Source organism: Paramisgurnus dabryanus, chromosome 4, assembly GCF_030506205.2.
Source record: "Paramisgurnus dabryanus chromosome 4, PD_genome_1.1, whole genome shotgun sequence".
In the NCBI taxonomy this organism is placed as follows: domain Eukaryota; kingdom Metazoa; phylum Chordata; class Actinopteri; order Cypriniformes; family Cobitidae; genus Paramisgurnus; species Paramisgurnus dabryanus.
The window spans coordinates 27,886,450-27,911,183 of record NC_133340.1 but is presented as its reverse complement, the minus strand read 5'-3'; the positions used below and the strand labels follow the sequence as shown (position 1 = coordinate 27,911,183).

Below are 24,734 nucleotides of genomic sequence, written 5' to 3'. Positions count from 1 at the left end.
CTTGAATCCTTATGAATTCAAATGTATTTAAATTAATTAAAATACTCTTCATTGAACACACGTGTTGGTACCGTATTATTCATGGTATGTGCTTAAACAGTAGTACCATGATGTTAATACTAGTATGTTATAGTAATACCATGGTACCCACATCCAATGCAGTATCTGATCGTTTTATTCTCTACTAAGGTTTAGAGAGCTTTGCGTGCGTGTGAGCGTCTGTATTCATCATCACCTCAGCTGTGAAAGCCAATTGAGGTCCATACAGACCCAGTTATCTGTGCTTGAGTAACATGATTTTGGATGCTGCTCTCTCGAACCGAAGCCAATGTTCTGTCACCGTGGACGTCCGTGCAATGGCCCGAGCTGCCAATCACATTCCCGCATCTGCCATCACAGGCTTTGCCAGGCCAGCGTCTCTGGCAGGCTGGTGTTCACTTGATGAAACTCAATAAAATTGATCCAGAATAAATGAACGGTGGATCCAAAGAAAGATCGTTCACATCTGGGGAAACAGACCTGTGTCGTGTATGGTAGTCGTTTTTAACTCTGACTTTCTATCTGTCTCTCTCACTCAAGCCCTTATACTGTCTCATGCCCTTGCATGTCCTTTCCTAATAAAATATATACAGTACGTATTACACTCATCTATACAACATAGACATAAAGTACATTTATCATCTAGCTCCCCATCTACTCATCTAGCTAATATTATTAACATCGTCTTGCCAGATTTTGACCATACAGTTTTACAAGCAATATAAAATTATCCTATTTTTGTATATTTTAAATACTATATTTTATATAGTATATTGCAAAAGTATAGTACAGTATACAGCAGTGCAGTATAGTACAGTACACACATGTACAGCAGAGACATGCATTAACAGCACATATTAAAAGTTTCTTAAACTTGGCTCCAGAACCAATTTTACAATAGTTTTGTAGTTGCCAATTTTTTAGCTTAATTTTAAACGCACTATAACATTTCTGAAATTGTATCTTTTAAACTATACTACATTACAATACACTTCACTGTGCTGTACTGTACTATACTGTGTTGTACTATACTATACTATGCTACACTATATAGATATGTAGATCAGTATAGTAAAGTAGATTACAGCAAGGTACAGTATATTATAGTACTTTATAGTACAGTATAGTACAGTAAAGTACAGTGCATTACAGTAAAGTATGCTATAGTATAGTGTAGTGTAGTACAGTGCAGTACATACAAAATAAGATGTGCAGTACAGTACAATACAGTATGCTATACTATATACTATACTATAGTGTAGTATAGTATAGTACAGTACATATTGTAGTACAGTGCAGTAAATTATAGTACAGTACAGTACAGTTTAGTGTGGTGTAGTGTATAGTTTAGTACAGTACAGTATAGTACATTATAGTACGCTATACTATAGTATAGTATAGTGTATAGTGTAGTACAGTGGAATAAAATATAGTACAGTAGTTTAGCGTAGTGTACTACAGTGCAGTACATTATGGTACGCTATACTATAGTATAGTATATAGTGTAGTACAGTGCAGTAAAGTATAGCTTAGTACAGTTTAGTGTTGTGTAGTGTATAGTGTAATACAGTACAGTATAGTACAGTAGATTATAGTACGCTATAATATAGTATAGTGTATAGTGTAGTACAGTCAGTGGAGTAAAGTATACTACAGTAGTTTAGTGTAGTGTACTACAGTGCAGTACATTACGCTATAATATAGTATAGTATATAGTGTAGTACAGTGCAGTAAAGTATAGCTTAGTACAGTTTAGTGTTGTGTAGTGTATAGTGTAGTACAGTACAGTATAGTACAGTAGATTATAGAACGCTATAATATAGTATAGTATAGTATAGTATAGTATAGTACAGTGGAGTAAAGTACAGTAGTTTAGTGTAGTGTACTACAGTGAAGTACATTATAGTACGCTATAATATAGTATAGTATATAGTGTAGTACAGTGCAGTAAAGCATAGTACAGTGCAGTTTAGTGAAGTGTAGTGTATAGTGTAGTACAGTTTAGTACAGTACATTATAGTATGCTATCCTATAGTATAGTGTATACTGTAGTACAGTGCAGTAAAGTATAGTACAGAACAGTGCAGTACAGTACAGTACAGTTTAGTGTAGTGTATGGTGTAGTACAATATAGTACAGTACATTATGGTATAATAATATACTATAGTGTAATACAGTACAGTGAAGTATAGTACAGGACAGTTTAGTGTAGTATAGTGTAGTACAGTGCAGTACATTATGGTAAGTTATACTACCATGAAGTGTAGTGTAGTGCAATGCAGTACAGTACAGCACGGTACGCTATACTATCATGTAGTGTATAGTGTAGTACAGTGCAGTACAGTATAGTACAGTAAGGTTTAGTGTAGTGTATAGTGTAGTACTGTACAAAACAGTACAGGAAAGTCACCTTTAAACACAAAAAGTTGTGCAGTACAGTATAATACTGTACAGTAAAGTAAAGTACGGTATACTATAGTAAAGTGTGCTATAGTGTAGTGTAGTGCAGTACAGTAAAGTAAAGTGTGCTGTAGTGTAGTATAGTGCATTATAGTGTAGTGTTGTGTAGTTGTGCCACCTTTTAACACATAATTAGATCTGCAGTACTGTGCATTACAGTATAGTATAGTAAAGTATAGTATAGTATAGTACAGTACAGTATTGTACAAAATGAAATGTGCAACAACCAAAATGACTTAATAATAATAATAATAATAATAATAATAATGTTTAGTCTTATCTGCAGACTTTACTAGAATGTTTACTGGAATCTACCTTTCATTTCTCATAACCCTGAGGTCTCAGGTGCATGATGTTGGTATTACCATCTCCATGGAGACCACACAGAAAGCAAACAGAGACACAGTGTGATGTGAGTGCAGAACATGTTAAGAGTCTGAGCTAAGAAATGAACTCTCAATCAATATGACTGGAACTGACCTTGTAAAACCCACAGCAATCATCCGTGAGTATCTCTGTTTGACTCGATGCAGTTTAAAAACCCTGAAGTGAACTTTGAGAAGAAGCCCCGAGTAGTCCTCTAAGTGGCTTCAACACTAACTCGCTCATGGCATCACGTGCAGTCTCGCCAACACGGGAAACAGCGCTGTATTGGCTTCAGGCCTGACATACTTCGACATCTTAATAGCGTTTCTCTGTGAGCAGTCAAGCATTTCAGACAAACCACAAATGAAGATTTGTTTGGATTTGCGTGTGGTGTCACTGTTGAAGGTTTTTAGCCCTAATGCCTTGAACTTGGCATGTGCGGGTATCAATAATTCATCGACAAACAGCAGGCAGCATGTCAATGAATGGTAAATAATTCAATCTATGGGAGTTTCTCGCCGCAGCGTTTCAATGCAGGAAGACCGGAGGAAATGAGCATAAGCGCTGTTGAATTGATGTAAAACAACACAAAATAATTATTCGACGGAGCCATGGGAAAGTGTTCAAAGTAGATGGTTTAATAAACGGATAAACATGGCTGTTATGAATGGAAACAGAAACTACAAACCTAACCTACACTGAAGAAGTATGCTACTTATATTTGCCATTACTCTTTAGGGTTAACAGTTATTAAAATACTTGAATGGAAATAAAGGGGTCATATGATGTTGCTAAAATGTCATTTTTTTGTTTATTAAGTGTAATGCAATGTGTTTACGCTTTTTAAGATTCCAAAAACACATTTTACACATACCATCATTTTTTACTATTCTTTGTGCCTTCCTTTTCTATTTCATTGCAATGTACAGCGACCTTGAGCTTTGGAAATGTGCTATATCAACTCATTCCCTGGCAGCCATTTTTTGAAAAGTTGCCCGCCAGCATTTCCTAAAAATTTTCTTCAAAAAATATATAAACATACAAATATATCAAATTAAAGAACAGACCCTCTGCTTTCAAACAAACAAACAAACAAAACGGGGAAAAAACTTTTATCCTATCTATATTTTCTCTGCTAATAAACTCTTAAATATGGGTATTATTCTTTAAAAATAAATTATTTTAGCAAAAAGCTGAACTAATTGTATTTTTGTAAAGTACTTTTGTCAAAGATCAGATTCAGAATGATTGCCAAAACATACACAGAGTTTAAAATTAATAAATAACGTTTTGGCTTCATTTTTTTCATAAATTGAGTAAGTGTCATCTAGTGGATAATCGCGGTATTGCAGATTAACATAAAAATTCATCAGGAACACTTTTTTATGCAAATGTTTTCTCTTAATTGACAAGATAACGCGTCAATGGCTGGGAAAGGGTTATTATTATTATTATTGTTGCTCCTCTATGCCCTGCCTTACTAAAATGCATTGATTTTTACAAAAGTCATTGTTCTGAAAAGCACGGTACGCTCTGATTGGCCAGATTGGTCGAATACCTCGAGCGTGTGACGGAAATGTTACGCCCCTTACCATATTTGGAATAACTGCTCCCAAAACACAGCGTCTCCACGACATGGTGGCGTTGGCGTCAACAACGACGCATTTAAATCTATTATTTACTCTGAAGGAAGTGAAACAGATGACATGACCTTAGTCGCTTGTACTAGTCTTGTAATCACGCCACTTGGCCAAGATAATGTCTCTCAAAGTTATTGCACCGAAGGCTTTGTTCTCATGTGGTTTTGTCCAGGGCTAGACTTAAATCGATAGTTTCACACAGGAGCAAGAGTCTTTATTCAAATGAGAACAATTGATTGGTTTGTATTTTCATTTACATATAAATGAGAACTGTTATCTGACTGTCCACAAGTGTGAGTTTCCTGACAGCTCTAACTTTCCTGAACTTATCTTTCAGATGGTCTTCAATACAGAAGAGAAACTGTAATACATAACAATATGATAAATTGCCTTGCTAAAAAAAAATGCATTGAGATGCTAAGATGTTTTTTTGTTTTTTTTTTGAAGGAATGCAAAATTGAGTTTCTCTTTCAGTCACTAACTAAAATACAAAAAGTTCAATATTTAATGTAAAAATTGTTAAAAAGACAAAACAGTTAGAAGAAGCACAGATATAATCTAAAATGTCATAATATATTGAATATTAGTACTATACTATTGTTATTGATCATATATAGGCTAGCGGTCAAATATTTAGGTTCACTTGAAATCTGAAGACGTTTGCTTAAAAGAATGTGTTGCAATTCATTCCAAATACAAAATTGTACATTCATTCTTTTGTGAAATACATGACTTGGATCATAAAATAATCAATAATTGCAACCAATAAAGGCCCATAATAGATGGAAACTCCGTCATTAATTTTTCAAAGCATCTCAGGATGACATTTCAAGATGCTGGGGGATGCTGACGAATGTAGACCTACAGTTATGATATATTTTGTACAATAATTTACATAATTAAATTTGCAAATATGTTGGTTCATCTTTAAAAAAGTAAGTTACCTGGTTACCCTTAAATTTTGAGTTAATTTTACTTACAAATTTTTGTTAACTCAAAAAAATTCAGAGGATGGGTACATCGTGGTCATAAAGGGATGGACATGGTCAGAAACAATGCTCAGGTAGGCTGTGGCATTTAAATGATTCCCATTTGGCACTAAGGGGCCTAAAGTGTGCCAAGAAAACATCCCCCACACCATTACACCATTGCATTCATGAGAAATTGAACAGGTGTTCCTAATAATCCTTTAGGTGAGTGTATATAGTATATACTAACATGTGCATGCTGATATGCTCGCTGCAGTTGACATGCTATCACTACGCTTTTACGACAGCCACAAAAATGCAAACAACCCTTACATGTTCATACTGATCAAATAAAGGTCATCATTGGCATAAAGTAAATAAGAGCTCTGTGTATGTGCGATACAGAAGTGGCAGATCACAGATGGTGTGAATTAGGCGTCAGTGCCAACAGAGAGGTCAACAGAGACGACCTCAGTCTCCACTCGGCCTGCTGGAAACTCTGAGCTCCAGCTGAGCTTCAGCAACCAAACGCTTGAATTAAGACCCGCAGAAAGACTTGATGCATTCAAACTTGTAATCGAGAAGATATCTTTAAAATATAAGAAGAGAATAAGACAAAAACATGACAGAGAGAATTGCTCTGTCTAGGAAAGAAACAGGGATGGAGAAAGTGATTTAATGCAAAACATCTCATCTCACTCAGGACTGCATTAAAAGGTAAAGTGTGTATTTTCTGAGCCACTACTTGCATTGAATGGTTGTGAAAATAACAATTGGTAAGGAAATTGGTCTTTTATTCAAATAGTTGAAAATCAACTTACGATTGGCTTTCTAATACAAATAGTTTTTTTTGTAAAGCCTTAAAGTGCACATGAAATCAAAATGGACCTTATTCACTTCCTTAAAACACATTCATCAGTGCATGTTATTACAATGATAAAAGCTTAAAGTCAGAATCTCCCACCAAAATAAAATAGAAAGAGAAAAATCACTAAACCCACTGGGCTCAGTAAAAAACGCTCTGGAGGTTAACCCGGATCGACCTGAATCTAAGTGACATTTACTTCTGAATTCATTCTAGAATGTAATGTCCACTGTGCATGGACCATGCCTGCTCAAATAAATCAAGCCCAGCTCTTTATTTCATATTTTTCTTCATGAATATCCTGTTTCTATCGGATATAAAGTAACGCAAGAAAATGAGTTGGGAGCGTCACTGCAAACTGCCTTTAAATTGAAAAAAAAAATAATAATAATAAAATTATTGATGACAGGCCATTGAATTATTAAAAAATTATGCACACCCAATGTAAAAAAAAAAAAATTCTAAAATAAATAAAAATAAGTAAACTGTATTAAACAATTTTTAACAAAATATGGGTTAACATAAGGGATAAAACCGCCTCTTAATCTGCACTATCCAACCAGGGCACTGCCATTTAGTTTAGAGAACTCATTTGCATTTAAAATGAAACACATTTTTTGCTCACACCTACAAAGTGTCAATTTTAACATGCTTTGATAAATTATATATATAATATATTAAGTTAAAACTTTACATATGTACTCCAGGGACACCAAATATTTATTTGACATCTAAAAAAGTCTCGTGAAATGTCCCCTTTAAACTGAACAAGCATGCAAATCAGTGTTTATTTACATTATTAATTTTCTTCTCTTTTTAATTATTTTATTTATATTATTTATTATTTCGCAACCACACATATAATTATGTTTATTTGTTGAAACTAAATAAATCTGTTATGTCAGTTAAACATGGCGTAGTGATATGGAACTGTAATGAGGTCGACAGACCTGGAACTACTTCATAGGTTTGCATTATTTTTCAGTAAAACGTTTCACGGCCAATCACACTGAGGCATTCAGCAGTCCTGTGGTATAAGTTTTAACTATTTTATTATGTTTTAATATAACATTTTAATATCAATTGGACCTATATGAAGACATTAAGATTAAAAATGGGGAAGCAAAAAAAAGAGGAAATAAGCTTAAAGTTTAACCTTACATTATAAGAACATTCCTTCAATAGAGATAATGTGAGTTATGAGTTATAAAAAATCCATTTCACTTATGTCTGTGGGCCGTGCACATAGAGACGCCCTCATTATTCAGATGCTTCTGGCAAAGCAAAGCTGCAGGGAGGCTGTCTGCCACAGGCAGGTTATACTAAAAGACTTATACTGTGTAGCCTTTGAAATACTAGGCATCATGGGTAATGGTTAGCCTAAAATATTGACAGCATTATATCACTGCGTTCTCTCTCTGACTGTCATAATTCTCTGTAGAGTTATGATAACATACAGCTGACAAAAAGCATTAAAATTACGGTATCACCACAGTATTTTGGACATGATACCATGATTATTTCACTGTATTTTTTAAATGGTGCCAACAGTTGTACATGATGGTGTATCATGATTTTATTTCATGGAGACCATGACCGAACCACAATATTACTACAGTACTAAAGTAATATACGCTTACAAAAAGTACTATGGTACATACAAGTGGTACTTTAAAATAAAAAAAGTTTTTGTCATCAGAAGTACGTGCAACGCCAGATTTTTCATATATTTTGCGCGAAGGTTGTGCCTACATGAGAATGGAGTATGTAGCCCAATGCACATATCACCGAACATCTGTGTACTTTGCAAGGCAACCGTGCGCGTATAGTCACGTACACATAAAATATGGGCTTAAGAGGACACCATTATTATACCATGGTACTGCCAGTGTATGTTTTTTTATTTGTGAAAGAAGGCCCATACATGTATATAGTAAATAAGGACTTGCATAACTTTTAAATAGGGTTTTCCTTAAATAGACATAAAAGTCTAAAACATAAATTCCAAAAAGATTGTGTCTGTGTGCCATTAACAACTGATATAATTTATCACAATGTTCAACTGGCCCCATTATCAGATATTACCTCCTTTAAACTCTGTGTATTCATCTACTTCAAAATCAGAAGGAGGTTCCTCTGAATCATTCATCGAGGCCTAGATATTTCTGGACACCGTGTGCCTGGAGTCCAGCAGTAAGATTTCTCTAAGGGCCGGTGACTTCACAGTGAAATTTCCAGAAAATGTCCTCTATGTGTTCCGGTTACCACCATCATTACGGAGAACATTGTGTGGTTTTATCAGAATGGACGTGAAAGCTTGGGTCAGTCAGCGATTGTGAGATAGAAAACCTGCTGCGATAAAACTCTCTTCTCTGACTTTTTTCCCCCATCCCATGATATGTCAGGTGTAAGCAGATATGAATCCTAGAGATGTTCATTTCAGTACAAAAAATGTCTGGCAGGCAACTTTTAAAAAAATGGCTGGCGGGGAATTAGTTAAAAACAACTGCAGTTTAACAGTGCATGAGCGAAATGTTAATAGTTCAACTATGAAAATTGTAAATAATCAACACATGTATTTATCAAAAGTTTCTTTTGTGTATAACTGTTTAACTTTCATAAATTGTTACATTTCAAGTATTCACAACATATAGTCAGTCTTCTCCTAATGATTAAAATTGCACTTCATGTTTTCTTTTTTAATATTTTAAAGATATAGGCTAACCACCTTTCTATTGTACACTACATTCGGATGCGACTGTCAGAGTTCGCCCCCTAGTGGCAGTCGTAATGAAATTTCAGTTTAATCGTAAATCCTTGTCAACATGAGAGAAGCTCAAAAGCCTTTAATCTATGAATATATTTATACTTAATAATTTACTTATCATTAGTCAATAGTTTTTTTTTTTTTAAGGATTCCAGTGTTACTGATGGAGTTAAACAAAAAAGGATTAATATTTTTCACCTTGCATACAGTGTTTTGATTGGAACACACTGAAATATATCACGTCCGGTCGGCATGTCACATGCGCTGTAGTTATTTTTTTTGATGCATCCAAAACTCAAATTGTCTCCGATAATTACACACCCGCAGATCGTTGTCACCCCACACAGCTTTTCCGACTCTCCTTCCGGTTTCCCGGCCATCATTTGTCATGTACAGTGGAAAGGTAAACCTAACCACGCTGATTTTAAATCAGACAAAGATGACAGGGGGGCCGGATAAAGATGATTGGAGGGCCGCATTTGGCCCACGGGTTGACTAGGCCTGGTGTAATGAATCCTAAACCCGGTTGTTCCAAGGAGTAAATAAATGCAACCTGTGCTGTCTAAATGAGTCCAATTTTGATGTACAGTCACACAGAGAGGTCTTCACACATCAGAAGACCAGGACTATTTCTAATGGATCCACATCCAGAACTATCCTTTATCATCAAAGCACATTCAACAGGAAGAAGGGAAATACGATCTATTAAGGCCGTCACATCAGCACCAATGGGTAGATGGGACGCTTTGGAACGGTAAACATCATTGATTTTGCCAGGGGATGGAACGGCTATAGCAGAAATGTGTGGATGTTAAGGCTGAAAATGGATTTTTAAATATGTATTCATTGATTTTTGGTCTCTAAGTGTTCCGATGTGACGTGTGTTGTGGACAACAGTGGGATTTTAAAAGAAGCATAAATGAATTTTCCTCAATTGTATTAATCAGACAAAGTACGCATTAAAGTCTGAGTCAGCGTTTTTGTGCTTTTACACTGTTCCAAACTGAGACGGTAACAATAATCATATAAACAAATCGACATCTGCTCGATCAATGAACGTCGGGGCTGATAAATTTATCCTGGCTTAGTTTTGCTGTTAAAAAATCATGAACAGCTTTTACCTCATACAGCTTTGACAGAATTAATGTGCCAATTATATTACAAAAAACATTAATCACAGGAGGCTAATTACATTTTATTATAAGTTGGCTCACATACCGATTTATTTCCTGATGTATAGTTTGAAAAACAACAGGAATCATTTGCTCACTTTTGCTCTTATCGCTAATGTACGCGTATGAATTCACACATTTTATTTCTTACCTGATTGATGTGCTTCAGTTTATCAATGACTTGATTGATCACGGGATCCACCTCCTTCACTTTGACTTCCGGGTTTTCCGCCTGAGCTTTAATCCCATTGCCAACGACCCGGAGAGTGTAGCTGGAAAGACAACAAACAACAGCAGGCACAGTGAGGATTGTTCGCAATGAGTGGGTGACATTTTTCAATTCACGTTTTCTATGTAAAGGCAACCGAAGCTCAGTTTTTGATGAAGAGGTCCTTACAATGAACCAGCCGGATTTACCAGCGTACCGCAGAGAACAAAACCCGAATGCACAAAGACAAGAGACAGGACAAATAACTCAAGACACGCAATAAAGCGATACGGCTCCAAGCCCAGAGACGGATTAGAGTTTATGTGAAAAGCAGAATAGATGTGCGGTGGAGACGAGGCCGTGATAAGATGCGCCGGTGCAGAGACGAACCTGCTGACAAATGACAAGAAATATTACAAATCTTTATGGGTGAATACATTTTACACCTACGGTAAAACCAGCACCGGCTACAGAGTCTCACCTTGAAAAGGACATTTTAAAAGTAAAGTCTTCAAACAGATGGGTAAAATAAGAGAAATGAATACAAAATCTGCTCGAGTGAGCCTTGTTTATAGGCAATAAAGTATTTCTTTACATGCAAAAAATGGGCTCGTAAACTTGCATGGAGGCTAAAGCAAAACAAACAAACACGAAAACTCTCACTTTGTATTAACAATTTTTAGAATGGATGTAATCTTAGATGTACCATTCTCGGCAAGCATGTGGAAAAAGATAGGTCATTGAAATTTGGCTCCCCTTGTGATGTCAGAAGGGGACAATACCGCCCCTTAATCTGCACTATCCAACCACGGCACTGCAATTTAGTGCAGAGATCAGCTCATTTGCATTTTAAAGGACACACCCAAAACGGCACATTTTTGCTCACATCTACAAAGTGGAAATTTTAATTATCTATACAGTATTTTGAGCTAAAACTTCACATGCGTACTCTGGGGACACCAAAGATTAAAAAAAAAAGATCTTAAAAAAGTCTTTACAAATAAATTATATAATTATGCAGCAGGTTGCCACATTTAGTAATTTAACAGACGTTAATCCAAAGCGGCTTAAAAATGAGAAGCATTGCAAACATTTTGCCAAACAGCAACTACAATTGTTTTTATATCACAATGCCGAGTTTAAAATATTTATCCAGCATATATATATATATAAATAAATAAATAAATAAATAAATAATATATATATATATATATATATATATATATATATATATATATATATATATATATATATATATATATATATATATATATATATATATATATATATGTATAAACTGAAGTTGAGGAAAGAATACAAACTTCTCTGTTTTTAGATGTTTTATTAAATATGGTAACCGCCCAGCACACTGTTATATACATCAAAACATCACGGGCAGCTCTGGTACTTTATCATCTAAAACATGAAAAAATAAAAACAACAGTACATAAAGCAAACACATCCCATATGCCATGCTGAGACACTTCAGGTTTTATCTGTCGTCTCACCCAGCAGGAGGGTCCATAAGCGATGCGTTTTACCCCAGCCGCGTGTCTGACTGGAGACAAAAAGCCCCTCGCAGGAGAACTGAGCTCTCGTCTCTCCTGCTTTGATTCGAGCTTAAAGCGTAAGAGGCGTCTTAGCTCCCGGCTGTCACTTAGACATACTAGCACCTTCCACGCTCTGGTGTGAATAACTTTAAACCTGTGGCAGGTCTCTCAGAGCGAGACACGAACCTTCAGTGGAAAAGAAATGCTCCAGAAATAAACTCTTCGGTCTTTGTGTGCGAGCGTGTTTTGATGACAAATTGACTTAGGAGGAAAATGTAAGACTGCATGCATTTAAAAATATAAACATACAGATACAAAAATACCATGGTAACACCACATTTAATAGTATGGTATTCTTTTTTGGAGTGGTACTCTAAGGCAGTGGTTCTCAAACTGGGGGCCGAGATGGTGCCAGGGGGGCCCTAGTTTTATGACATTTTATAAAATAAATTAATTTATCGTGAATTCTGTGCAATTAAACCTAAAACATAAGGCTACTAAGCAGCATCACTACTTTCTATCATTTAACATGTTTTGTTTAATTAAAAGTTGAGTTTTAGAACAATTTTTTGTCATAAATTTTCTTTAGGGGGGGCCGCAAAGGAATGCGCCGTACACAAGGGGGGCCACACGCCAAAAAGTTTGAGAACAACTGCTCTGAAGTATACCACTGCATGCTTAAAATGTACCACTGCATGCATTTAAAAAGTAAAAAAATACAGATACAAAAGTACCAAAAAATGGTGGGAAATACTACGGTAAGCCATGTTTAATAGTATGGTTTTGTTGGAGTGTTAAGGTACTTCCAGTATTACCAAGGCACTTAAATTTTGCATGTTACAATCAGGGTAGTACCACGGTACTTTTTGTGTAATAAGTCCATCCTTTTTAAAAGTCAACTATCAATCCCATTTCTTTGTTTAGGCCAAATATAAGTCTATGATTGCATACAGTATCTTTCCAGTTTCAGCCAAACAGCTTTTTATGAAAATGTTATGACTATAAAACCAGTCGTAAGGGTTATTTTCTATTGAGATATGTATACATCTGAAGGCTGAATAAATAAGCTTTCCAGTGATTTATGGTTTGTTAGGATAGGACAATATTTACAATTATTTGAAAATCTGCAATCTAAGGGTGCAAAAATTCCAAATATTGAAAAATCGCAGTCCTTAGCAACACATTATTTTGATATATTTACAGTATGAAATTTACAAAATATCTTTACTTAATATCTTAATAATTTTTGGCATTAAATTGAAAATTTTGACCCATACAGTGTATTGTTGGTTATTGCTACAAATATACCCATGAGACTTACAATCATGGTCCAGGTTCACATATTTGTAAACCAGCATGCTTCCAAACATGACAAATTCACTAAATTCACTTTAGAAGATAAATGCAAAACATTCTCTACATTTCTCTAAATTTTGACAGTATGGATCAAAGATTTTTATGACATCATTCTGCACTTTAGCTTCTCATCGGATTCCAGGTTCTGAAATAAACTCAGTCACAATGAATCGGAAGTACTGATTGTCTTATTTTCCCTGTTGTGATGTATATCCAATTACAACGGCCTCTGAAATGAAAAAAAAAATAGGTATGGTTGGACCTGAATTTGTTCATTGAGAATGGATTGTTGGAGGTTGGGTCATGTTGCTATTGGCCAATTGCTGCAATTTTTTCCTGGACTCCGCCCACCTGCCATACCCCATGACTGAAAGTAAAGACAGATCATTTCGGGAGGAGCTTTGCGTTTTTGATCAAAGATGATTAGGGATTTTTTTTTTTTAAATAATGAAGCTCACAGATAAGTCATTTGTAAAAAAAAATACCACAATATAATTTCAAATTCATTGCGACTTTAATCCTATTAAATACTATTTTAAGAGTGGGAGGAGCCACTCAGCATGCCCTACTCTTCCTGTTTCAGTGGAAATTACGTCATTGAACAAAGCTGCACATTTCATGGCCCTTCAGTGGGTCTTGACATGAAAACCAAAGCAGTGTTTGGTAAACAGACCAAGGTCTTTTGTAACACAGCATGCATCATTTCTTAGCCTTTGAACCAGATAAACGCTTTCAAGCACTTGCTTTTATTCAACACGTAGCTGTGGGAAATAATAATAAATAACTGTGTCAAGCGAAGCAAAATTAACAGCGCACAGGGTCATTTATAAAAATGATTTTGAGTACACTTGAGAAAAAAACAGCAATAATGCCCCGCATCTAACCTTTAAAAAAACAACAAATAGAACAGAGTATGTAGAAGAGCGCAGTTTAAAATTCATCTTTCACCATTCAACTAATGTTTCGTAATATCCTTGCAAAACAAAAAGTCTTGTGAAGTACCAAGGTAGCGGAGAACATTAAGCTGCTTTTAAAGATCAAAAAACTCAAGTATTTTTACTTTATTCAGTTTTTTTTAAGTTTCTGATTATTGCACTACATTTGACATTAAATATAATTTAATGCTTAATTACATAAAAATTTACTTAATTACATTAAAAGAGTCAAGTTTGCAAAGAAAGATCAGAGACTGACAGACAGCATGCTTTGCAAACTTACATCTGATGTTGTGCTTGTATAACCACATGAAAGATTGTCAGCTTTTATACAGCGTCAGATAATCGACCAAATTAAACAATTGTCTCTTTGACTTCCACGTGTTTGTGAATGATTGGATAATATAAATAAAGTTATTTCATGTACAGCATCTGGACGATGGGATGGAGCAGGATTGTGCTTTAATAGAAATCAATAAACTTTAATGTATGCAACAACATGCACATGGACACATCGTGAATCTCAACAACCCACCCGCTGAACAAGATGGATGAGGAATGTAACTGCGATGCAAACATAAGAGGAATACAAATATGAAAATCATTACAATTGCCTCAAACACTCGATATATGACAAGGTACCGAAAAAGATATTCAATAACTGTATTAAAAAAACACACAGCTATGCCTTGATAAAATCTAATTGGGTGAAACACAACAGCAGACATTCACACGTGTGTGGCACATCAGTTTGAATTAGGAGATTGACAAGTTTGTCATTTTCAAATTGTCGTTTTCAAATTGGAAACACTATAATAGTAACAATAAATGTTACAACAACTGGTGACAAAAAAATAGGTTTGATCATACTGTTAGCACCAATTTATGAAAGCAATAAGGCAAGGTCATGCATTATAGATGTTTTACCACACTTTAGGGAGTTTCAGGCATGTCACGTTGTGCCCAACAACCCCTAATCGTGGTGAAAAGTAATGCAAAGCCGCACGTGTCTGATTGCTTTAATAACCTCTTTCACGTGAGGCCAGCTGAAGGTGGGAGAACATCTGCAGAATTGTAGGATCTCAATAAAAGTGGACGCTTTAGAAAATCCATCGCTATAGCGAAGAGATTTGATGGTTAAGGTCCTCCATCACCTGCACGCAGGATTGCAGTTACATTCGGCACAGTTAGAGTCATTTTATTTTCATTTCACAGCTGGGACAACGCATTCTCAATACTCCAGATGTGCCATCGTATACTTTGGAGTAATACCTGTTTATCAGGGTGTCTTTTAGAAGTGTTATTTTTTAAATCTATTCATAAGATTGACTGAATAATAAACTGGTGATACGGGAGTTTTATGGATGGTTCTTTGCTGAATTGGCACACAATTGTTTCCTTTAAATTAGCTTTAATTTAACTAAGACTCTGCAATACAGAGATGAACATAGTTACTGTTAAATTTAATAAATGGCAAAGCATGCCTGAATCAAAGTGCTGATATGATATAAAAACCCAATATGGGATAGAGCCGATGGCGTATAGTGGGCACTAATCCAAAATGCGTCGCTGACTCAAGTTCGATCCAGGGTTCCCACACCTTAGTTAACTTCAAATTCAAGGACCTTTCAAGGACTTTCCAGGTCCAATACCCTCAAATTCAAGGACTTAATGTGGGGACACATTTTAAGGGAGAGCAAGGTTACAGCGTGTTACCTTTAAAGATACATTGTTACAGTTCCCTTTCGAGGGAACTCGCACTGCGCCACTGCGGTGACACTTTGGGGACGCCTCCAAGGGTAAGTGCGTCTGAATGTGTATATCAATTTCAACCAATGGTGAGGCTTAACGACAAAGACAGGGTGATGCAGGAGCCAAAAAGTATATCACTATCTGAAATATTGCCAAAGACGGCGTTACAGAGACGCAGGAAGTATGGCAAGGGAGATGCAGCGTCTCGTTCCCTTCTCAGGGAACAACAGTGCAAAACACAACTATGCAAAAAAGCATTTGGTATGAATCAACATTCACATACAGAAGATATAAGCATTTAAAGCGAACAGTTTAGCATGTGTGCTTAAAAAGTCTAGAATTGTTTTGATATTATCCTACACTACACAGGGAATAATATGGATTTTTTTATTGCATAAAATATATTCAAGCACTTTCAATGACCTGTATCTATGTATGTATATTTTTAAAAACTTCCCAGGGACTTGCACTTTTTCCCCAGATTCACAAACTTTCAAGGATTTCAAGGACCCGTGGGAACCCTGGAGGTCCCTTGCTGGTCCTGTACCCCTCTCTTGACCCTGTACTTGCCTGTTTTCACCTTACATACTGTCTGTCAACTACAGACAAAAAATTACCATAAAAAACTTGATAATGACGTGTTTATCATTACTCTCTATATATTTTATTTTTGAATTCAAACTTTCACTTAAATTTAATTGAATCTTTTCATGCTAGTATGCCTCAATACTTGCATACTCATCTACATAGTTTCCAATAACAAAAATGACATACTTTCAGGGCATAGTATAAGTAGGCGATTTGGGACGCAGCAATTACGACAAGACCTTAAATCCCACCTGTGAGCAGTGATCTCTAATCATGACAGACTGAGCGGATCAAAACCACATCAGACCATTTTATCGTGATTGGTACCAGTGAAGATGAGGGAATAATGATTTGCGCCCATTTTGGCATGATTACAGAATGGAGGACGAAATCAAGCAAATCACCCCAGCAGCTGTTTCCCCATCATCTCTTCTCATCTGCGATGTCTTGAGGGCCCGGCGGGGCCCCGGAGGATACACAACAATCTGAATGTACCCATGTTCTTCTGCCTGAATTCAACGAGACAGAGATGTTAATTAAAATAAATAACCGCTGAGATTGAAAGCAACGGCTGTGAAAGAACGGGAAGCTAAAATGACGCGCGCCGAAATGTGTCGCCTCCGTTATGGAGCTTGACTGCCACCCTGAAGCTCATTGCTGGTACCAAACAAACATGAATATCTGCTGATTAAATACATAATTACAGCGTCTCTCTCGCGCATCGCATTCGTGCCATGAAGAGCAACAACAGGACAAAGGCGAAGCTTCGGTCCATTTAACCACAACTTCTGTGTTTCAATCAATGAGAACCCCCGAGCCATAAACATCTATTGATCTGTGCCAGGGGCAAACTGTGGCATTAGCCAACAGGCACCGGCATTCGGGAAAAGCAAGGCTGTGGGCTTTCTGTGTTTCTGAAAAGGTCAATATCCATTGTACATAATCCTTGCTCGGCTCTTCGCTCCAGCAAGTAAAGGCGACAACCCTTGGCTTTCGCTTCAAAAGCATCACCTGCTGTGAGAACAGTACAGTACCTGCTTATAAAACCAGACCTGAAAAGATCAAATTCTGCCCTGGGATCAGTGGATGAGCAGTAGCATTATAAGTCTCTTATGTCAGTATATACGGCTTCGGTTACAGGTGTGCTAAGAAATGCGTTAACTAGTATAGACTGATTTATACTATTTACCTGTAAAAGCAACATAATGTGAAAATACAGTGTGTAATGAGTCTCAGAAAAAAAAATGTCATTAGCTTTCATTCAATCAGAAATTAAAGTTGAAACATGATGTCTCATGTGTGAGTTCAGTGTGTTTTGGGAAGTAGAACGGTGAAATATGGTTTACATCACAACTTGTTCAATGGGTAATACAGAATTCAACAGTTGTAGTTGCAGGTGTAAGTATAGACGGTTTCAGCAGTAATGACATAAACAAGCGGCTTTCGTGGTCAACACGTAACTTCCGGTAAACTCCACTAAGAATAAATAACAGCGAAGTACTTTAAACATAAAAATAAACAACACGTGGATTACCTAGGAAACCAAAACATTTCTATTTTTGACGAGGTATTTGTTAAAAAGTCCAGTTTAGCCACTAATCAGACCATTAAAAAAACTGAAACCGGAAGTTGACTCTTTCACCGCCAGCGTTTTAAAAAAAAGTTGCCAGCCAGCGCCAGCTTTTTCATGATTTTCACCAAAGTTTAATGCCTTCCAGAAAATGTTCTTATTCAAATATATAAACATACAATATACCAAATGAAAGAACAAACCCTCTGCTTTCAAACAACAACAACAAAAAAACGTTTCATCCTACCTTCAGTGGTTCTTTTGTAATCAGCTTTTGAATATGGGTAGGTTTCTGCAAAAACACCACATTTTGAGCAAAAAGTAGAGATAATTCCATTTTTGTGACGGATTTTTCATAGAGATCCCATTCAGAGCGATCTTTAAAACAGACACGGACATGTAGCCGCTTGCCATAGGGCAATACTTCCGGGTTTAAAAAGTTGCGGAAGGGCGCCTGGTGGATAATAGCGGTATTGCGGAAAGACGGAAAATCTCGTCATTGGCGGGGAAGCGTTTTCTCTTAATTGACGAGATATCTCGTCAATGGCGTTGAAAGAGTTAAGTTCGGACCAGACGCGTGTCGCGTCACCGCATGGGTGTCTGGTGAAACTGTCTATATCAACTCAAGAATTATTAACCAACTATGCTTACTAAGCTATTGCTTATAAACTCTTAAATATGTGTATTTTTCTTTTAAAATACAATTGTTTTAGCAAAAAGCTGAAATAAATCTAGTGGATAATCGAGGTATTGTATATAAACATAAAAATTTATCAGGAACACTTTTTTTATGCAAATGTTTTCTCCTAAATGACGAGATAACTTGTCAATGGCGGGGAAAGAGTTAAGGTGTTGAATAATTTTAAATAAATGGCATATGACATTTTGCTTATTTTCTTGGGTCGTTTTGCTCATCAAGAAAAAGCATCTTAATTCAAGAATTTTTAGATATTTTTACTGAAAACAAGACAAAAATACTACAAATTTTTTGTCTTGAAAATAATTTTTTCCAGTGTGCCATCAGTTGTGGTCTTGAGCGGTCTTGAAATAAAATTCCGAGTTCTCTTTGCTTGAGACCGAGACAAGACAGAGTAAAAATGCGGTCGATTCCAAGACGAGACCAAGACCTTTAAAAAGTGGTCTTGAGACCGAGGCCGGTCTCGAGAACTACAACACTAGCGTAAACATAGACAAACAAATCCTTAAATAGGTCCTGCTCACGTGTTTAGATGTAAAGCAACAGAAAAATACTGCAGTTTACAATCATCTGATCCCCTTACAAATCACTTGGCCTTAGCGTGTACTAGCGAGGATACAAAGACACAGATATGATCAGTTTTCTGCTGTTCTGTTGCCTTTCAGCTCAAGAAAATCTCTTTTTATTGATGTCGTGCTATCTGATGCATCTCTTTGGCAATTCCCCAGCACAATTACAAGAACCCAAAATGTAACCGTATTATATAGCATCATAAACCTGGAGCAGCGATGCGGAGGAATGCAGATTAATAAATCTCTCAAGAGCTTGGGTTTGATAAAATGATAAAACATCTTCATCGTAATAAGAGATGTGCTTTTTATTGCCAATGCTGAAATTTTCTTGTTCAACGCTTTAACTTGAAAATAAATCGTCTGTCAACATGAAAAAAATGAAAAGTGACTTCATTTGCTTTCAAAAAAGCCAAGTTTAATAACAGAGGCCTGAAGTGAAATCTACACAACAATGTGTCTTCATAAATGACTGGAAATATCTACAGTCGTCATCGCAATCGCAGTGTGCATTACAGGTAACTTTGGAAAAATACACAAAAACAAACGCATACATCAGTATTATATGTCCAGGCATTGTTTTGGCATATGTCTTGGCAAAATATTAAAACATATTTAAATATTACATTTCATCCCCGTAATATCCTTACTATATTGCAAAAAAGTCAAATTGAAAGGTATATTTTATATACACTAATGCATGTGTATGCATGTATTCACATATGCAAGGGTTTGCAAACTGGGGGTCCCCAAAAAAGAAAAAAAAATGCAGTTTAAATGTTTCTTTATTAAAATTATATTTAAAGAAAGGGGTCCCTCGCTAAAGGTTCATCATATGTGGGGGTCCCGGTCCTCATAAAGTTTGAAAATCCCTTCACATATGTACATGCTTTAACAATATAACGCCTAAACATGACATGTATTCACAAAATCTTTTGTGACTTGCTTTAAAAGACACAGAGGCAGCAAAGCTCCACATCTCCATCTGACAGCAATCGATGTGAAGTAAACAGTGGTGATTGTGTTTCCCCTCTTTCTTGTTTCCTCTGTCGTGTCATTTGTGTGCTCTGACCGACCCTTCTTCAATTTGGTCCGTCTGAAATGTTTCATCATTCACTTTTTGTAGACCCTCGTTTCCTCCTCTTTCAAAAGGCATTTAAGCACTGCTTACTTTAGGGACCGGTGGGACGAGGACGTACGCAAACTTCTCTAATCGTTTTTTTTGGGTTTCCTCCTCTGTCTTGACTTTTCTAACAAAATCTCGTGCTGAGCGCCGTGTCGGAAACCGTCAGGCGAATGAGACCCTCGCGGCTTCCACTAGCTAAAGGTTACTTACGAATGCCAATCATCACGATATGATGGCTAAAGTAGCGGCGATATCTATAGAAATCATAAAAGCGGAGGGACGCCCGCGGTGAAGTAGCACGCGGTGACTTCTCGAGCACAAACAGGACTCGTGTTGTGCGTAATAAGCGTTTTGACTGATGCAGAGACAAGTGGATCCTGACTGACGTGGCCTCTTTAAGGAAGCCGTTTATGGATTGAACACAAATACCAATGTCACGCAACACAAGCTCTCACCTGGAAAATATCTCTTCCAGAGCAGCTACAAAAAGAATTACCATCAGACATCACGTTCGGGCCCTATCGCACCAAATAGGCCCCTCGCGGTTCACCGTTATGAGCGGTACTTTACCGCTGTTCTCCATTTTGATTTTTATGGCCTGATCATTCATCTTTTCCTGCTCAGAGAATTGCACTACCCATATTGATTCCAAGTCAATTTTATAGTCCAGCGGTCTCGGGGCTTGACTGGCTGGTTCTCCTTGTCTGCCGTCCGTATTTATGTTTCCACATGGCATCTCAGAGGAGTCGTTTTCACGTGGACAAACACAGGAGAGCGGGTCTCTGGACCGGCGGTTACCACGGCAACACACTCACACAAGTGCTCTTCATTAGAAGCTGATAACATCTCCTCTACCCGCTGCTGGCACTTTCCTCCAACATGGTGGGCCAACACACTTACTTATGCACTGAATTTGTGACACAACATTGTTTATTAAAAATGGCAAGCTCGGAGAATTGCAGACATTTACGCATTTGGCAGACGCTTTTATCCCAAAAGTGACTTGCAGTGGATTACAAGATTGATATTTTATCAGTATGTGTGTGTGTTCCCTGAGAATTAAACCCATGAACTTTGGCACTTTTAATGTGATGCTCTACCAGTTGAACTACAGGAACACTGCAAAAAATAACTTTCTTACTTTGTTTTTCTTGTATTGTTTTTAGTACAAATATAAAAAAAAAATCTTAAATCAGGATATATTTTCTTGATGAGCCAAATGACCTAAGAAAATGAGTTTAGTTTTTACACAAAAATATACAATTTCATTGAATTTGTGCTTAAAACAAGCAAAAAAAAAAAAAAAAAAAATCTGCCAATGGGGTAATTAAAAAAGTTTTTATTTTATTCAATTAGCAGATGATTTTGCATTGTACAAATTCACGTACATTTTGTTTTTTAAATCTAGACTTATTTTTTAGGTTATACTTTTTTTATTTAGTTTAAATCTTAATTTAAGAATCTTTAGATATTTGTACTGAAAACAAAACAAAAATTATAAATCATTCCCGTCAGCTTTTTTTTGAAAAGTTGTCCACCAGTATTTTTTGTGAATTTTACAAAAGTTTCACAAAATACCTTCCAGGAAAATGTTCTTCTAAAAATATATAAACACACAAATATATAAAATGAAAGAACAGACCATCTGCTTTAAAACAAATAATAAATAAACAACTTCATCCTTATTTTTATTTTTTTCTGTTTATAAACTCTTAAATATGGCTATTTTTATTAAAAAAAAATACACATTTTGAGTAAAAAGCTGAAATAATAGTATTTGTGTGAAGGAATTTTGTTCAGAGATCATATTCATAACGATTATCAAAACATACACGAAGTTTAAAATTAATAAATAATGTTTTGCTTCAGTTTTTTTATAAATTGGGTAATAATCGCGGTATACCACATTACCCTAAAAAACTCTTCAGGAACACGTTTTTTTATCATGCAAATGTTTTCTCTTCATTGACGAAATAACTTGTCAATGGCGGGGAATGAGTTAAGTAAGAAAGTCTCTTTTTTTTCAACACATACTGTAGAATCTGTCCTTGTGCACAGCAAGTTGTTTTTTTTATACGCAACTCAAAGTAGTGTTTTTAGAAGAGTTTTCAAAAGACAATGGAAAAAACAATGCTAAATACAAATAATAAAATGCACCAATCAGAGTGCTTACGCAGCAATGCACATGTAAAAATGTGACGCAGATTTTTTTTTTGCCTGACGGAGGGTTCTAGCAGACCAATCACAGGGCTTGGAGTCCACGTAAAACCGCGTTGTTACATTTTTGTAGAAGTGAACGGCATAGGGTTTGCATCTATGGGCAGGTTGTACAATCAAGGCAAAAGTATTAAGCCAGCTCTTGACACATGCCACCTATATTTTATACACAATATGTATTTTAAAGTTTACTGTGTAGTCCTGTTGAAGGGTTTATGACAGGTGCTTTACTGTAATTGCATTCTGAATTCTGATTGGTTAACAGATGTTGTAGGATTTCAATACATTTTCTAAAATTGCAACAATTCTTTTTGGAACAGAGGTTTTTCAAGTTTGCGACCTCAGACGACTTTGAGGGATTTTATTCAATCTCTCATATGACTCGCGTGCTGCCTCATCTCGATTTAAGATTCTTCAATATCGTCCGAGGGCCCCTCAGCGGTGGCCCGGCTTCCACTCAGTTTCACCTCCTCATACTCGCGTACTTGAGCTCTGAACGCTGTGTGAGCTTGAGCTCAAGGGCCGAGCTCCAGAGATCATTCAGGTCTTGTGTCAAATGAAATGCATGCAAAGCCAAACGTCCACCCGCCTCTCACTGTAAGAGCATCTAAACGTTAACATGCATTTTACACTTATTTATACAAATCTACTTTAAATTGAAATTCAAAGACCAAAGCAAAAATGGAGCTTCTTGACTGGACAAACTAGTCTACCGGCAAACCAGTTTAGATGTCTTGGGATTTTATCAGGTTCAAATGAATCTAAAACGCCAAAGGTCGAAAAGGATGGAAAGGTCAAATCTACATGCGTTCAACGATTTACTGTCAGTCCACAACAAACAGCAGGATTATAGACAATGCCGTTTGTTCCTCAATCATTTCCTCTGTCAACTTCATCCAGGTTATAGTCGTCTACTCGCATTCTGCGTAATCCAATTTACGCAGTCGAGGATGAGAGAAACGAGTCTGACAACAGATTGTTCTACTTCACCTTATCTAATGCAGGTAAATTACTTTAGCATCAGATATTGTTCTCTGACTCACACAGGAAAGAGAAAAACAAGGAGGGAAAATGTGTGAAAGCGGGCGTTCGGGAAACAGTGTGGCGTCATCCCAATTTAAGGTTATCTGATGCTCTTTCTTTGGTCTGAGTCACCCGGGGAACCATGCAGGATCTTTTCTTCACAGCGTGCTTTTCCGATGGCCGGTGATTGACGGGGACGATCAGCAGGGACGTGGGGTGTTTTGGCAGAAGCTTTAGTGTGTCTTATCACAACATGCATATGGATGAGAACGTCTCCAGTATTTTTTTTCTTTGCGATAGACTCGACGATGAAAGAAACATTAAATATTGTTTCTGTAGAATGTAACAGATGAGATTACAGATTTCATAAATGTACAATTAATCATCCTGTTACGATATCTGTTTGTTCTAGCCTCAAAATAGAACATCAATCAATCCGCCTGTCTGCCTGCCTGTCTGTCTGTCTCCTACATCCATTAAATGATATAAATATGCCAACAAGAAAACTTATATCTTTGCTCAAACAGAAGAAAAGTCAAGTCAATATGAACAGAACATAAGTGGTAAATCATGTATTACAGAGCGGTGTAAAACTGTCTCTCACCCAAGGTGAACTGAATCCATTAGCATTCCGGGTTTGCCCATCGATACTGAATGTAATTTTCCAGTGGGCTGGTTCAAGAGAGGTCTCACAGTTAATGAATGAAACAACGGCATGTTTGTGTCCCATCCTGAAGTCAAACCACACAAGTCGTAACTGTGCCCTTATTTAGTGAAGCCCTCGGAGGAAATCTCGTTCAGCTCTGCTTATCGCTTCAGCACTGGAGTATGTCTGCAGATTAGGACCAGATACTGCAAGGCTGATT

General features: G+C 36.5%; 1 protein-coding gene across 2 annotated transcripts in view; it reads right to left on the bottom strand.

The window, feature by feature from the left end:
- Positions 1-24,734, bottom strand: part of gpc5a (glypican 5a) — a 171,146-nt gene that overhangs the window by 72,029 nt on the left and 74,383 nt on the right. For both annotated transcript variants that reach the window (XM_073814361.1, XM_065254144.2), the window contains exon 6: positions 10,429-10,549. In XM_073814361.1, the coding sequence (XP_073670462.1) occupies positions 10,429-10,549 (121 nt within the window). The remainder of the gene's footprint in view (positions 1-10,428; positions 10,550-24,734) is intronic.